Source organism: Nomia melanderi, chromosome 11 (genome assembly GCF_051020985.1).
Source record: "Nomia melanderi isolate GNS246 chromosome 11, iyNomMela1, whole genome shotgun sequence".
Lineage (NCBI taxonomy): Eukaryota > Metazoa > Arthropoda > Insecta > Hymenoptera > Halictidae > Nomia > Nomia melanderi.
Genome location: NC_135009.1, coordinates 8,011,605 through 8,029,531, shown reverse-complemented (window position 1 = coordinate 8,029,531; position 17,927 = coordinate 8,011,605). Strand labels below are relative to the sequence as shown.

The 17,927-nt window shown below is 42.4% G+C and overlaps 1 protein-coding gene across 10 annotated transcripts in view; it reads right to left on the bottom strand.

Moving 5' to 3' along the window:
* The window catches only part of LOC116430585 (phosphatase and actin regulator 2), a 333,735-nt gene that overhangs the window by 282,580 nt on the left and 33,228 nt on the right, over positions 1-17,927 (bottom strand). For 2 of the 10 annotated variants that reach the window (XM_076372283.1, XM_076372289.1), the window contains exons 1-2: positions 5,910-6,837; positions 3,323-4,312 (exon numbers count right to left, since the gene is read on the bottom strand). The exons of 3 other annotated variants lie outside the window; for them this stretch is intronic. In XM_076372283.1, coding sequence (XP_076228398.1) covers positions 3,323-3,629 — 307 coding nt within the window. In that variant the 5' untranslated portion in view covers positions 3,630-4,312; positions 5,910-6,837. Of the gene's footprint in view, positions 1-3,322; positions 4,313-5,909; positions 6,841-17,927 lie in introns of those variants that run through there. 5 more of the 10 variants (XM_076372284.1, XM_076372285.1, XM_076372286.1 and 2 more) reach the window with 5 other exon arrangements.

Sequence of the window (17,927 nt, the reverse complement as noted above, 5' to 3'; positions counted from 1 at the left end):
CCGTGAAGGGAATTTCATGTGTTCATTCAAAGCAAATTTCGGTTCACAGAATACGGGAGCATTCTGATAGAGGTTATAAAACAATCGTGTAATGAAATTTATGAAGTACAACGCCGATTAACGTTCTCTTTTTTTTTGTGGTGTTCTATTGATGTATTCTGGTACTCAAGTAGGAAACAGACCGAGAGGACGAGGAAAATCATAAGTTTCTCCTCGCACGTATCCCATATTTCTGTTACAAGAAATTAGATTCAGTCTCCGTCCGACGTTGCAATAAGAACGAAATACGAATGGCGGACAAGGCAGGAGTGGTTACGCAAACCAGTTACGCTAGAAGATAGTGTGTGATCAAACACGTGAAATCTTCGCGTTGACAAGGAAAGTAAAACGGAAGATTCAGTGGGATTGTGTTTACCATTGTAGTTTTAATACTGACACTATTAAAGATCGTGTTGTTAAATTCAAACTATCACAATTTCTCAAAGAATCCATACTTTCAGAACTGGCTATATCAAATCCACCAATTTCACTCGTATGCTTTAAAAAATTATTTCGTTTTTTCGATTCGTATTAAAATTGCAAGGTTTACCGACATAGCAAACATTGTTTGCGTTGAAAAATATGTTACACGGATTCTCGTTGTAGGTTCGTTATCTCTAAGAGTTTGCAGTAAAATCATTAGTGTTTATTGATAAAACGATATAATTTCAAGTGACATCTAATAATAATTCCTCTATCTGTACAACTGTACTCAAGAGACACATTCTCAAGTATAATCCTGTTTTCATTCTACCTAAACGCATGCATACTTCAAACATTAACCTAATATCGAAGCTGGACAGTGCCGCATATAAATGCGTCCCGCGACGTACTACGTACCGCGTTGTTACGTCTCGCTCGCGATGCACGTGCAGTAAACTGCCTAGATTTACACGTACCTGCAACGACGCACCGCGAAACACGTAGGACATACGTGCCTTCAGCGCGATTCACCGTCCAGCCTGTTGGTTACTTTCAAACTAACACGTGTTGCATGGACAAACCGCGCGATGGAAAGTATCCAACGACTAAGATACTAGAGACAAGGAAAACCGAAAGTATTAAGCTAAATCGCAAATCAGTTTCCAACAAAATCAGAAATATCTAATCAAAATAGATTCCACGAACGAAAAACATCAATAGAATTCTAAATAGGCTGCAGAAGTTACAGCTTTTTGGAGTTTGAAGATTTTCGTCAGCTATAAATGCGCAAAGATTAGTAAAGTAACTCTAAAATTTTGGATGATGAAAACATATTCCGGGGCTAATATTTAGGATACCCAAAATCTCAGAAACTACAAGACACTTCTTACGATGTAAAATGAGTTCGAGATTATAACTTCGTGAAGACTTTTTGAACAAGGAAATTTTAGAGCGGAACAGTAATTCATTTGTTCAGCCCTGAGTCCTTTATTCGAGAATTTCTGAGAACAAGAGCGGACTGTTCTCGGAAACCACTCCTAGGTGGCCTAGTCATACATAACAGTGTTAAGCTGAACCTTTGAAGTCTTGAGTATTCTGGAGTACTTCGAGTGTGATATAAACGTCGCAACTCTTTGAGAGTGATATAAAAACATACTTATACATTGATAAAAATTTCTTCCTCAATGTTAAGCAATTATCATGAACCCTTAACGTTCCGAACCTTCATTTCTCACTCTACAGATTTATGTAGATTTCCCAAAAAATTCGTCAAGACTGTCGCAAGATAATACAATAAAAAAAACCAACCTCGGATTAGCAATTAAAGAGTTCACCGATCACTCCTAAAGCAGACAGGACAACAAGAAACACCATAATCGAACGAAGCGAGCACTCATCCAGTGTCCCGACAGCGAAAGCGTGAATAAAGGAAGAAGCAGTCTGATGGTAGGCCCGCTAAGAAGCTACAACCGTCGGAAGGTAAGCCACGAGCGAGCGATCAAAGGCAACGAGGCCTAACGATCTATCAGAGGGCCGGAGGCGTTTCACGGAGACAAAAAGCCGGCCGCGACAATGGCGCAAACTTTTTCGTGGGAGCGCGATAACAAAGCGCCCTTCGCGCGAGCCGTACCGTTAAAAGGGAACAGAAAGGAAGAAAAACCCCTCCGGTTCCCTGCTTGTCCGACCCCTCTTTCCCCGCCTTTCTGACTCTTTCCCAGTGTTTCTCCGTTTCTTTCGGCTCCTTTTGTCCCTTCCTAGCGCGTGACGGACCGATGACCCGGCGAGATAACGGCATCCCGTAGGAAGCGAACGGAAGAGCGCAAAGGAAAAAGGGGAAAAAGGAAACCGAGAAGAAAAAGCACGTGTAGAGTAGTCGGTGCGCCGCACTCGCGGGGTTTGTTTACAATCCGCGGAGGAAGAACTCGCCGGGGTTCCTTGACTTCGCGATCGAACCAACCCGATTCCCTTTTTCTCCTGCGTCTCCCTACCCGCACGGATTCCCTCGTATTTCCCCTTCCATTCTCCTGTACCCCCACTATTGCTGCCACTGGCTCTCCGTCGTTCACTCTTCCTGTTCTTCTATCCCCCTTCGACCAGCCGAACAGCAGCCGTGGCTACTGCTCTCGCTCGCACACGCATCGAGCACCGCGATTCACGCAGCCCGGACCGGCCCGCCGACGATCGTGCGCAGCTGCCACAGAGCTTCCGAGGAACCCGCTCGGCTGCGACACGCTGATAATGGACGGCAATTGATATCGATTATTGTAACGGCTGTCGAAACTCTACGTCCCGAGTGACACGCCGCGATCCGCCGATTCAGAAGATCGGGAACTTCGGGGAATTCCCTGAATGTTGTGGTCGGCGTAGGTCGAGAGACTTATGAGTAGAGGGTGGAAAAGTGCTAGTGAACAACAATGTTTCATGTAAATGAAATACTGGGGTGCCTTGAGTAACGAGGTGGCAAAACTTTTAACTTTTAGCTGAGGTAACAATTTGATAAAGTTCGCGTTTGGAGCAAACGGTAAGCACTGCACTTAATTTTAGTCCATGTTTTATCAAAATACGTTTCTTGTGATGCAAAACGATCTTGTATTTTACGAAAGTAAAGAGAAGTTGATAGTGTATGTTGCTAACGCTTTCTTGCTCCAAAAATGTAGCTCTCTCTCGTGTAAAACCGGTTTAATCAATTCCTATCTTACTTCATCAGTTAAGAGCTCCAAAAGTACTTTCCCCACCCAAAATCGCCCATTACACGATTCCTCGGGCCTCACCCAGCACCCAAAACCGGGTGCAAAATCAGTCAAAGACGAAAATAATCCTCGACGAAGAATCTCCGGGAAAGATAATCTTCTAAACTCACCTATGACGGTGTTAGCCGCAACTTCCTTCGCAGCAGCCGCAGCAGCGGCGGGTCCATGAGCCAAGAAGTCGCTGAGGGACAACGAGGAGGCGATAATCTGTCGCTTCTCCTCGAAATTCAGATAATCCAGGCTGTTGCTCCTCTGCGGCCCTGCCACGATAGTCACGGTTTTGGTCGCATGGTGATGATGATGGTGATGCTGCTGATGGAGATTGTTCTCCTGTGAGAGGCTGTTGGTCTTCTCGTTGCTGGCCTCGTTGGCGCCTGGACTCGGCACCAGATAGACGCCGCTGACCCGTATGGACATCGTCGATGCGCGATCCTTGAAACGTCCGCGTTTCTTCCTCCTCCAGGGGCTGAGGATCGCGACGAGACCCGGCAACGAAGCTACCGGGTGCTGGTCGACTGGAACATCCTGACGACTGCCCGGTCGAGTGGTCGGCTCGCGTCGCTTGTTACCGCGAAGCAGCTCCACGGCTTAGGGTTTGCTGCTTCCAGGCTCTCCGTGGAAATTAGTCGGTTCCCCTCGAAATCCTTCGGGGAACTTCGCTACCGCATACGTAGTCCTATCCCCTGGACACTTAGATTTAGAGACTAGGATCGGTCGTCTTCGTGGACAGTGAACTTCCCCGGCATTAATCACTTTGGCGTCTATCTCCAGAGTTATTGTCTTCCAGAATGATACAAACTGTTCCCTCGTAGCAAAAGGTACAAGTATACAAGTATAAGATGGCAGGATATTGCGTGGAGCGGATTCTTGTTATCACTTTGACGGATTATTCGCTGCGACCAGGATCTTCAACTGGCCGTTCAACGTTGGCACGTTCCTCGTTGGCGAAGCTGATCCTTTCGTTCCCCTTTTTATGGCACTGCGTGTATGATGAAAGAAGAATCGATGGATCCTGATGGCGGTTTATTTACAGCTACGGTTAACCGTGACTCTTTGTCATGGGAAGAGGTCGCGGCAAGGTCGACGGTCGGCGAATCGTCCTGCGCAATAGGAACCGGATGAAGATCGGCAAAAGAGAGTCGGAATCTCGTAAGTATTGTTGAGTTTGGGAAGAGGCCGCAAATGATCACGCCCTCTTGTCTAAATGTCTCTCTACCGGCTTCATGGTTCACCGTTGTGCTAATCACCTGCTGCTTAATTGCAGCAAGGCTACTGTGATATATGCATCCACAGTACGATTGAAATTACGACATAGTTTAGTTAATTATGATATGTACGCATTGACGAAAGTTTGCACAACATTTGCAGATCAAAATATAATGTTTACGACATTACAAAGAGTAGGACATTTTCCAATGATCATTATTAATCTTCTGAGCAACTCAGGTATATTGATTACCGCAGAATTGAATTTTAATTGAAAATATATAAATTTAAAACTTGTTATTTTATGTTACTAGATTTGCAAAGTAGAGTTAATGAAGCGAACCTTTTAGAGGTCTTATCATTTCCTATTCTTATCTAGAGATTGGTTCTCTAAATACAAGATATTAAAGTACGGTAATATGATGTACCCTGCGCGGAACTTTTCATTAAATACAGTACAATATAGAATCAATTCACAATAAAATGAATCAGGAGTTTCTGAACGTGTTAATTAAATTCTTGTGATATATTTGACTTACAGAAAATTTATATAAAGTTTGAAATTTTATAGAACGATATACGTGATGTATAATAATTGCATATATTTTTATCGATATGATAATCAGTTGTAAACAATGAATATAAAGAAGATACTGCGACTCGGAGAAACGTAAACATTGGCACGCGATAATTTTGAAGTTTCACTGACAATAATAAACGATGCTAACTATATGTACCTGAGAAATTAATAAATTCTAATGAATGAATAAATAATTCAATCGAAATAAATACCTCATTCAAACCAGCCGGAAGTGAGGTTATGGGGCGCGTAATAATAACGATACTTCCCTCGAATGTCCCTAACCTAACCTGTATTCCGCACGAAATGTTGAAGACGCCGAACACACGACGCGAGAACGTTTCTCCTTGCAGGCAGAGAAAAAGAAATATCACGGTGCGAAAAAGGCGCTCGATTACGTAAAATATAATAGTCGTCGGTTGGTATGCGGACAAGAGGCGTCAAACGCGGAGCCGGTTAATTCTTGTATATGTAACCTCAAACATCCGGTTGCGGTGTGTATAATGGCCGAACGGAAAAGTTCCGTGATCGTCTGACACTCATTAATGTCACTCATTAATGTGTTCACTTTTCGAAACAGATCCCATTACGAAAAACCGTTAATGAACAAATTTCCATTTTTGTAGGTTATCTCGGTCTTCCCGCGAAATGCAAAAAGTTTGTTCATGTTATTTCAACGAAACATCACAGAACAATATCAATCGATTATTTCTTGACACGAACCGGTATAAAGACCGACTGATCACTTCAAATTACATGACAGAGAAACACGAGTCACGGAGCAGAAGGCGCACAATTTTACCCACGAAACGGGTTAATGCATCGGAGCGAGCATGGTGGCCACGAGCCGGCAGAGATGCATTTCCCTAGTGTACATGTATGTGTGTGCGCGAAAGGATATCATGACGTACTTGACGATTCCTCGGAGGGCAGTGGATGGCTCCGTTTTTTTTTTCGTTCTTTTGGCAGGACTCGGCGTACAATGTATACCGAGAGGTTGTATCCGTTATCGTCTCGTCGACGTTGTTGTATCGCACCGGGTGACGATATACGGCTGGCGACGCCACTCCTTCACGGGACACCTGTGTGCCTCTCGTAGCTGCTGCAGGTGAGAGGAGAGCGAGACGGAGAGAGAAAGGACGCAACGATTATAAACACAGAAGCACATACTACTCCGCCGCGGTACGCACAGAAAGAGAAAGACGGAGATATATATATGAATACATACATATATATGTATACATATACATATATATATAGAGACAGACACACTGGTGGGATCAGAGAAGGCTATCTTTTCCAGCCAGGCATAACTGTGGGAAGGCACGGTGCCGAACAAAAAAGAAATGGGGGAAAAACTCCGGGAACTGAACACGACGTCGAAGACGATGACGAGGACGTCGACGACGATGATCACGACACACGGCAGCACCGCGACGCCGCCGCATCGACGACGAGAACCACGCGCGCACGAAACTTGACACACACGCTCGGTCCTCTGCGAGAGAGACACTGAGAGAAAACGCGAGGCCGACGTCCCGCCGCTGCTCGCCGAGCAGACCGTGAAACAAAACGGAAAACGGCTCGCGTTTAAGAGACACGGGCGCGCATGGTGCGGGCCGGACCAGGCCGGTTCGACCGGGGACGGATTCGCGACGGAATTAATTACGACTGTGCCCGATGCAACACGTAAAAAATGTGAAAACGAAGTCGAGCGAAAACGGGCGACGAACGGGAACGACGACCGCGCCACGAAACACACACCGAGCGAGGCTCGTGAACACTGAGGGCGGCCATGCGACCGTCACGCCGCCACGCGCCGCTAGGAAGCACTAGTCCCGAGACCACGAGATCACACACAACGCGCCTCTTGGCCTGCCACGGTCGTATGGGGGAAAGTGAACCTGCTATACTGGCTTCGTCGTAATTTTTCATCAATGAATTCACGGACCCGAGTCGGAGTACATCCCGCGTACAGTATAATGTTGTTTTTTTATATATATATATATGAATGATTTCTTCGAAAATAAAGCAGAAGATACTTTAGGGTGATTCTATGGCAACGCTGAGCTCTGCCTTTGCACACCCTTTGTTTTTTTATTTTGATGTTGATTTTAGTTTGATCTTTAATAATAGTTTGTAGTTGTATACTTAACTCGTGTCATTTTGTGTTATGTTATTTTAATGTATGTTTACATTTTTCTTTGAGCTAGCAATGAAAACGTGAAAAAATGAGGTGTCGGCTGAACGTGAAATGATGATAATTAATCTTCCATTTATTTTCGCGTTCCATTTTATTATCGCGGATGTAGCGAACTGCGGAAACGATGACATAACAGACACTTTGTTCCCGTCACACTCCCCCCAAGCGTAATACGCCACTACACTCGAAACATATCGTTTGCTGCTGTATACACATCCGTACGCGTTCTTTTGTCCTTCTAATTGAAGAAAATTATAGATATCGTTGGAATGCTTGTTCCCTGCGCATATTACGCTCCAAAAGTGCCGACCGTGAGTCACACTCGCGATCTTTGAACGCATGCGACGACGATTGTGACCAACAAGTCACGCAAACACGCGGCATACCAGCACACATTTTCAAGAATGATACCTCGTTAACTCGCTTCGTTGGTTTTTCTTCGAGCATCAGTTTAAAGTCATTCATTACCCCCTCTTATGTCTACAAACAAACTTTGATAACGATTTTCAATTTATTCCTAGGAAGATGAAAACAATATACTCCGACAGAACATGAAATTCGAGGTTGCGCTTGAACTTCGAAGCGCCCAATTTTAATTAGACGCGTTCCATGCTTTCAGCTAATGAAATTCCAATATGGGGGTTAATTAAAAGTTCAGCCGGACAACTAAAGAAACCACTATTCCCGGACTACGATGGTCCGACTTAAATCTTCATTATCATTGGAAATGTATCGGAAAATTTAATTAGAGAACCAACGTCCGCTGCGAACCTTGTTTTAGTCGGTGTCCGGAAACTGGAAAATGGATTCAGGGAAAACTTGGAGCGCACCGCTCGGTCCAATGGCGATCAAGCCCCGTCACAAAGGGCTTGGACTGTCTGCCCGAACCCTCGCCACGCCGATGGACGTGATCGGCTGTAGGGGCGCAGCGAGGCGCGAATATTTGAACCGGGATCCGCAGGATGGAGCATGACGCCGGGCCACGTGGTATTTCCGAGGCGTCTAGACTCCCTAATTTAAACCGACTCGCGGATCTACCGGGCGTTTCGGCCCCGTCTAGCCGCTGTCACAACGAACGACTGAAATATGAGAAACACTTTAGCCCGGCCTGCTAACGGCCAGGAGGGGCTGCCGTGAATTTTTACGCGGTGAACGTCCTTCGCTTCCGATCGAAAAACAAAGAGAATACCAAACACATCCGTTGTTCGAGAAAATGTTAAAAAGAACTTTAGAACAATAAATAAAAAATTATGAATAGTTCAGTTGGAGAATCAATTGAAACTGATATTAATGCGTTAACGTGTCGCCATGTAGGATTGCAAATCTTCAAGCCTTACAAACTGTTGAAACAGTTCAAGTAGTTGACATTTTCCGTATAATACTTTGAAAGGGATAAAAATATATGGCTCCCACGTATTGGTATTGATTTTTACTACCCATACTTCATTGAAAATATACGCACACCTTGGGATAACATTTTCATACAGTTTCCTGTCTAAAAAGGTCACAATGAATGTGGACAGACGTTAGAACAATGGTGATTAAACGTGCATCTTTTTGCGAGCTGCGTCGACGGGTAGGTGTAGCGGAGATCCGAATCGAATCGTCGGATTCGAAAATAGAACGGAAACGGCATTATGCTGTACGGTTTGCTAACCGGAGCTTCCATCCTTTACGCTCGATCGCGGCTTAACTAACGCGCGTCTGCGTCGCGGAAAGTAGCGGAAACTACCGCCAAGAGATGCATTTATTGGCACCGGCCCAGTGGAGTCCTCTTCTCCAGCGCGCGCGCCCGCCGAATCGCGATCGTGCATTGTTTCGCATGTGCACGGGAAAACAACAACGGCGGCTTTAAATATGGCGAACACGCTGATGCGGTCCGGGAGTCTTGTGCCGACCGTACGATACACGGGGCCGACGTTACGCTTCAGTTCAATGGTCAAAGTACTTCCGTCTATTGGCGGAACGCAAAGGTTCGTTCGTAATATTAAGTCAGGTATAAACTGTCCTCTGACCCGATCCATCGATCGAGGCGAATTAAGGCCAATCCGCTGGATAAGATACTCCGGCTCGGCTGAACAGTGCTGCGACGTTCCGCACTTGAGACTACGCTAAGTTTCGTTTTGCAAATATGGCTGCTCAAAAGATACTGAATGCTTCCGAATTTTAAAATACTTTTGAGATAATAGATTTCCAGAATACTATTAGAATGTTCGTTTCAATACATCAATGATGAGGCTGTTGAATTGCAAATTTATGTCCAGCACTAGATACACCAGCGACATGATTTATCTTCACTTCAAATCTCTGGAGCAGTTAAATAGCCTATTCTTCTTATTTTAACAATTACCAAAGTCTGTTTATCGATTTTGAAATACGAAATACGTATAGTACTTATACTACGTCAATTTCAAATTGCCCTGTAGTTCATAATTCAATCAACGGTGGTTGATGATCTCTTCTCAGTTTTCATCAGTTTATGGTTTAGAAGGCGTGAATGTCGCCGCGTAGGAAGTAACCGTCCAAGCTTTATAAATGCCGTCATTCATGGTGCGAACCGCCGGTTCTTATGGGAACGTGCACAAGATTAGTACTTAAGGCGGAATCGCGTGATTTATTTTAATAGAAATATTTGAATGTGTCCGAAGTCGGCACAGTTCGCGCGGATGGTCTATAATTATCTGGTATGTTGTGACCGATTCCAGGAAGCACTCGTGCCAAGCGAATGCCGCCCACTTAACAGTATTATTAATTGCAATAAGGAGCGAGGGGCTATTTGTCTTTTTGCTGACCCGAATTACGAGGACAATTTCTAATTAAGCGGCGGGGACGGTGCAATTAAGGCGAAGTGGCGGTACATTGGTACAGCGGGGAACCGCGAAGCGTCTAGAGCGGCGCCTTACTTGTTTCAATTTACACATTTTCCCCCTCTCCCACCCTTCTTTCACGATTTCCCAAATCCAATTCCGCCAGCGACAAACCCTTACCCGCGGAAATCTAAAACTGTGATATCACCGTTGAGGGAAATTGTTCAATTTTCATGAACCACATATAGAAGGTCAACGCACAATATCTAGAACAATTTTATGTTTCTTCCACGTTCTTGTTTGCGAAAAAAATGAAAAAAAAAAGTTTTTGTATGACGAGAGAAAGTCCGGAAACGCTTCATATGCGATGGAACTTCCGGGTGGAGCGTAAATCCCAGTCATATACTTTTATCTTCCCTCTGCAGCGAATGCCACTTTTCACATGAAGGTGTAAAGAGCACGTGCAACTTGCAAAGGGTACCACAAGAGAAGAAACAGATGATTGATTTCCACCATAGTGAAAGAGAGATTTTAGAAGTCAGAAAGGAGAGGTGGAAGAAGAAGAACGTAATATAATAATAATGGAGGAAACGATGAAACCGTGGGGGGAAATGCTTGTGAAAAAGCGTCACTGATAGAGAGAGGATTAGAAAAACCACTAAGGGAGAGAATGAAAGAGAGAGAGAAGGAGGAGGGGATAATAACGACACGATGGGGGCTGCTGGTGGGCGCTGCGCACAAACACAACACAGACCCGCCGCCGGCCGCGGCCGCAACAGACGGTCACCCATCCTTCTAACGCACGTGCCGGCGGCAGCTTTACGTGGAAAACACACTAGGCTTGACGCTAACCAACACGGCGAACTTCACTACGTTACCATTTCTACGTTCTCTGCATTTTATATTATAATCAACAATATAATTGAACTTTCATATTTTTACTTGTTATTGAATACACCAATCTACAATGTTTAGTAAATCACATTATAAAATCACATTATAGAATCACATTATCTTTCATAATATTTTACATTATAAACTTCAGTTCAACATAAATTCTATTTAACTACCGATGGATACAAAATCGATCACTAAAAATTATCGATAATATACGTATATGCATTACATATTAATGATAACCACTGAATGTCATTATTCATGAAATACATTCAATATAAAATATAATTAAAACTACATTTTCACCATAGAGTGTGTTACAATTTTATTTTATAATTATAGCGTTACTTCTAATGTAATATATTACAAAGTGCACATAGTAGAAGCTACTATGTACTGCGGCCATCATTAAAAATGACTTACAATATGTTCAAAGCGGACTATAAAGTCATCTCCGTGGTAGTAAAACGTAACTGTTCACCGCGTTAATACAAAAGTAGGTAACGGGCTCGTAACTAACTTTGTTGAGTTGCATTGCGTATCGACGGAAGAATCAACGATTAAGTTTAAGGCGAGCGAAACGCGGTTATAGCGATATCGCACGATATCGAGGCGCGCAGCGCGCTACGTCCGTCGAATCGTTGGCCAACCGAAGTGTATAAGACGTTGTTCGACGCGATAATGGCAGGAAATTAGTGGCGGAGAATCCGATGGGAGGGGATGGGAGGGAATAGCGGACGATGTAATGAAGAGATTGCTTTCCTTATTGCCGTGTAAACTCATCCTACCTCGACACGCCGATACTCGCCGGTGAAAGTAAAAGTATTTCGCCTTGAGGATCGCGGAACGTCAAACAATCCTTAAATGATAAAACAAAATAGAAATACGTAACATTCATTCCGCTGAGAGCTTAATAAATAATCAAACATTTTCAATTGAAAAATTGAATCAAAAGCACTACTTATTAATATTTAACGACGTATGATACATCCTAACAAAATCGAAGAACACTGAGACTTTAATTATCGTATATAAAAATGTGATGCAAAGGATAATTCGAGAGAATAATACTATATAAAAGTAATATACAATAAAACTATAAAATAGAACTCTGTGAATAACACTCTATAAGAAAGAAACATATGAATTTTCTGAAGTTTGAAAAATTAGGAAACTCGATTCAAGTAACACGTGAATTAAACGTCAGTAATGAAGCGATAATTGATCCATACACATGTTCCTTCGCGGAAATACTTCGCGGAATAATACGTTTGTCATCCTCTAATTGCACAAAGAAAAATAAATTCAGTGTCTCTCTCGTTACGCAGATGAATTTAATAAAATCGTTGCTGAAAATTGAATTTCCTTTCTCGTTATTGGTTGCCCGCGGACAACGGGGGTTGGAAAGGGTGGCTGGTATAAAGTTTAATCCCTTTATTGTCGCGGTATTATCGACGTACTTACTCGTAATCCCGATACAAAGCGGTCGCAATGTAATCTTGAGGGGAGGAAAGGAGGGAAAAGGAAACGGTGGAGGGTCTCGACGGGACATTAGTAACGGATAAAAGAGTATTCTAACATCCGTCGCACAATATCGTCGCCGCTCGACGACTTCATAAATGTAAGTGGCAGTCACCTCGGATTAACGTAATGGAATAAATTACTCCGGGAGCGGTCGGCTCCGGGACTTTTCTCGCCGGCCGAAGATATCGCGAGGCGTGCTTGAATCTCATTATCTTCCGCTTTTTCACAGACAGACTCTGTCTCTTAGCTAACGAACAATCCGAATCGAGGCAGTAGCGTCGCGCCGATTCCCTAGGGTCCGTCGAGCGGAAGCCCGAAAAGGCGAATTAAAGTTTCATCATCCGGATCAGGAAGCTCTCTCGCGGAGATGATTCCGCCAGGACAACGCGTCCCCCGAGCATTCTTTCCGATATATTTCGGATATTGGTCTGAATGTGATACATTGTACGTCTCGCCCAAACAGGGTGGGTTTCATTAATCCCTGATAACATTTATTATGTATTACTTAGTAACATATATTTCTGGATAATTTGATAATCGTTTTTTAATAAATTAATAGCTTGAGCTACTTCAACAGAACTCGTTCGTTTTTTTTTTCAAATGAATTAATTGAAAGTAAATCTGAAAATATATAATCTTTAAACAAACGGTTTGTTGTATGTTATTAATGTAAGCATGCAATAATTTAATAGGTTACTAACATTGGTGAGCTTAGATTTGAAGTAACGATGAAATGATATATGACTGAAATAAATAATATACAAACCTTTCTCAGTTACGTACGTCAAAATCAAGTCCTGTAAGAAAAGAATTCGCCCCTTTTCTAGTAATCTCTTGAATATCATCAATAAGTCTATCATACGGCGAAAATCGGCAAGCCGAGGAAACGCGATTCGAAAGTTTCGACACACAAGGAACAGTTGTATACAAAACGGCGACCTGACGACGCAATACTCGCGGTGGAACTCGTTACGGTCGCGTTTCCTTTTATTAACCCGCTCGGCCGGGTATCGGCGTCCGATATTTTCTTGTAACGACCCGATCCGTCTTGTCGCTCGTCCACGGTAACCGCTGTGTTTCATTGACATGCAAAAGGAATTCGTGGTTTCTTTATTTCAGGCCGGCCTAGAGTTGCGCGGAGTTATTTCAAACCGGTTGCCACATAACACGCTGTCGCGCTTCTTGTACCGCATTCCACGATCGTTATGCACTCGTAACCTTCTGCATGGTCAGACCCGGTTGCAACCGAGCGCCGGGACCGAACGGGCGTCCCGTCGACTCCGAATTTTTTGTGCTTCGCGAGACACAATCGCGTCGACAAATTAATGGGCGTGCCTTGAATCAAAATATATACAATTTTGTGGAAAGTTTTGATATACGTAAACGAATTTTGAAATTTGTTTCTTATTTCTTCATACTTAATTTCAGTTGTGTTCTTTTTACAGTTAATCGATTTTGTGGGTTGAAGATCAATCGCATTGTGATCATTGAAATTTTAAGCTATTAAATCTAGAGCACAGAATTGAGTCAGAGTTCCGCTATTTGTTTATGAATTACCTAATAAACAAACCAAATGTTCAACGAATCTGGATTTGGCTTTTTAATTGTTTATATAAGAATCTTAGTGTTTGTTATACTTTGTTATTGCCATTATTAGAGTGTTGAATAATTGGCAAAAAATGATGTACGTGAAATGAGACTCTTATTCCCACGTTGCTTTTAATCACGATTTCCTTTTATCAAAGCTAGCGAGGCAAATCCTAAAGGAAGATCAATTATATATCAGAATGTTTAAGCCTCTCTTTTATGATACGTTTGAGTGAAATAAACTAGCACGCACTGGCAGGAACATCACTGAAAGATTCAAGAGGAACTCTTTGCTCTGATCCGCAATTATTCAACGATCTAGTGGAAACGGCTGTTTCATCGTCGGGTAGCATGTTCCAATAAAACCTGTTCATGAGATCGTTGTCGTGGACATAGCGCAAATCTTTGGCGAAACGTTCACTAATAGAATCATCATCAGTAGCTGTCATTCGTAGCATTCTGTTTGAATTAACGGTATTGCGGAAAAGAATACCTTGTTAATAACATAAAAATCTTTTTCTTCAGAAACATTAAACAGCAAGTTATTTTTTGTAGTTCTCATCGAATTATCTTTTAATCTTTTGTATTTATAAATATCATATGATTTTACTTAGCACAGAAGATATTAACAGAAACAATCTCTAATTGCACAAGAAGTCTTATCATTTTGTTTACGACAAGTGTCCGACCAGAGGTGGTTTCTCCTTGATCTCCAATTAATCTATGTTCTTAGCTCTACATCGTTATGCTTTATCACATCATTCAATGACAATTAAACTACTTAATGCTACACTTATATAAACAGTCTCTATTTTGGCGACTTAGTGAATTTTCGTAACTTTAATAGCAGAAGTTCCTTCGAATTTATTAGAGATATGAACAATTTTTTATACAGCTATGATTGCTACATTTGCTACAATTGTACAAGAAGACACTGAAATTAGAAAGTTCACTCTGCAAATTAACAACTTTAATTTTAGTTATTGTTACGTACCATCTGCAAAGTTCTATTTACAAGATGGCATCAAAAAAAAAAAACCCCTTCTATACACTAAAACTAAACGTACCACGACCGATCGAATGATCGGTTTTAAAATTTGGTTAAAAATAAGTCATTCTGTTTCGTTCACTTAACTTTGTATCAATTTTTACATTGTCCGGTTAATTAGTTTTTCAATTTTTGTCTTTTCTTTTGTTTCTGTTTTCACTAAGAAAAGTTGATCGTTTAATTTGGTTATCTTTATTTTATAACCAGTTATTTGATCAGTCACTGTCGGGATAGGTGTACATAAAGTGCCGGTATGTTTAGCATTAAAGTTTTTGAAATTAGTAAATAACATATTTTCAGTTCACCTTTACTCGGGTCACCAATTTCTTCTTGCAACAGGAAAAAGAAAACTGTTCGCTCGCCGTCGAACCGGGGGAACGGTCGATCAAGTTACTAAATAAAGAGCCATCGTAATTACCAGAATAAATGTCCCTTAATTAACAATTTCCCGCAGCGGCAGCGAGGGGGGAGAAACTAAAACACGGTTTCACGGGTGAAGAGCAACGCGAGCACACAAGAATGGGCAGGGTCGATACGCGTACCCTCTTAGATGCGCAACGAACGGTTGCAGCGTACACGAAACTTTAACCTCTAACCCGCAACTACTACAGGCGTTCAAACTTATACACCACTATCGCAAAAAATCTCATAAACTGCAAATGTTTGTTACGATTATTTATTACCTTTAATAAACGTTTCAGCACATTTATGTAAATAGTAAAATTTGTATAGACATTTTCCGTAAACTAAGCATTTCTTGGTAAAATTGCAGGGCAATTTTCGAGAGAATTTTAGCAATTACAAATGGCACTCAAAGAGTTAATCGAACTCTAATTAAAAGATACAGTCGAACCTCGATTATCCAATTTAATTGGTCCCCCAATAGTCTACCCCAATGGAGATTCGGAAACAAATTTTTCATAGTATGTTTAAAAAATTCGAATGTATATATTTTGAAGTATAATAAAAGAAATTACTGAGTTTGTGAGTAACCAAGACTCTGAACGACCTACCTTATAATGGGTCAGTTAATCTCGGTCCTACCGTGTGTATCAGAAACTATGCAACGAAGAAAATAAGAACGAATGAAAATTTGGAACGGCCTCAGACGTTCTACAGTTAAGACTTAATAACGTCCCGAGTCCGCTATTCTTTCCGGTTAACAAATCCCTGCCGACGTTGGGATTTTTCGCGGTTTGAGAATTTTCGACCGGTCTCGCCGCGATGCAAAACAGAGCATGTAATTCGCGACGATGCGATGCCGCCGAGGCCCGTGAAATTCATCTTGTGGGCTCGTTTCTCGTCGTTATTGGTGCCAAACGCTGACTTAGAGTAGCTTCTCGCGATGCTGCTTATTGCCGGCCTTATTACCGGCGACGATCAAATCGAGCGTGAAGACTCGTCGCTTTCTAACGAACGATTATGGGCAACGATTGACCACTAGTTTCTCTTTGACATCATTTCTACCGTTGCGTGTCGATAAAAATACGACGAGCGCTCGATTCATTAAGTTTACCAAATTTTCGTAGTTGTTGGGTTGTGCTCAACGTTTGAAGATTACTGTGATTTATTTTAGGGATTGATTTGGTCATTTCGAAATTGTATTGGCTACCGTGTGCTTCTTGTGAAACGTTAGAACGTAAACTTATATTATATTTGTTTGAATAGAATATTATATATTAATTGCTGTTATAAACTACTAGACCGCAATTTTCTATTCCAAGCAGCGATATACTAAATAAGAGTTTATTGTTATATATTTACAGTAAACAGACTAGATATGGTCGGAACGGAGTTCTTTCTTACTGGTTAAAATTTTAAGAGACCAATGACGACGTTCGAATTCTCACCACCCAAATATTCAAGGCAACGATATTCTCCTTGAGCACCTACTGTTTCGTTCGAGTCCACTGGATCGGAAATACGGAGGGTCCGTATAAATCGGCGAATAAAAAGTGTAGGACCAATAAAAGGAGCGGAGTCGTAAAGAGTCAGAGCAGCTTCTTCATAAATTCTATACCCATAGGTAATAAAATAACCTTGAATGGAACGGCAAGATTCTAGTGCCGCATCTGATTGCTCACGGCGGCCGTAAATCTCGAACTTCGTATATTTTGTCTGAAATCAATCATCGAGGCTTTACTGAACTTCCAAAATAGTGTAAAAAAAGACACGAAATTACGCTAGAATTTTGGTATAATAAGGGCCAGGTTCGACGGACAGGCGGTCGCGGACGTCATTTTCGGCGAAGGTGAACTACCGGCCGTTATTGAAATAGTTTTCTGGGCGATATTATAGCGCGCGCCGAACTAGTCTCGTTCTCGACAAAAGGTAAATACTACCCGGCGAGTCCAAAGAACGGCTATTCTGTGGACCCACGGGTTCATAATGGCCGACCGGAAAACTTCGTTTGTGGAATGAATTCTGCGGCGGACCATTAAATAGAATTCTCTCCCCTCGGAAATTGCATTGGACTAATGCCCGCCGTAATTTGCCGTGGAATTGTTCGGTGAACTCTGCAACATTAATCCGAACGTTTGCATTTTGAAGCACGGCAGCCCTTAAAAGCCTGAAATGTTCCAGGAACGTTGTAGATACTTCAGAAAGAAGACGACGACGTTGCGGGACGACGCGATCGATGGGCATGATGACTTTCTCACGAAGAGGGAGGGTATCACGATCACTTGAACCAGATAGGGGACATTTGATTATGCAACCTCGCTCTCGGCCAGTGTCAATGACAGATGACTCCGCCCTTGGCGAGCCGGATCGCAGTCGCTAAAGGCACACTTTCAGACACGACACATCGATCTTCGACACGAGAAACGTTGCGGCTTTTCTGTGATACTGTTTGTTGATATTG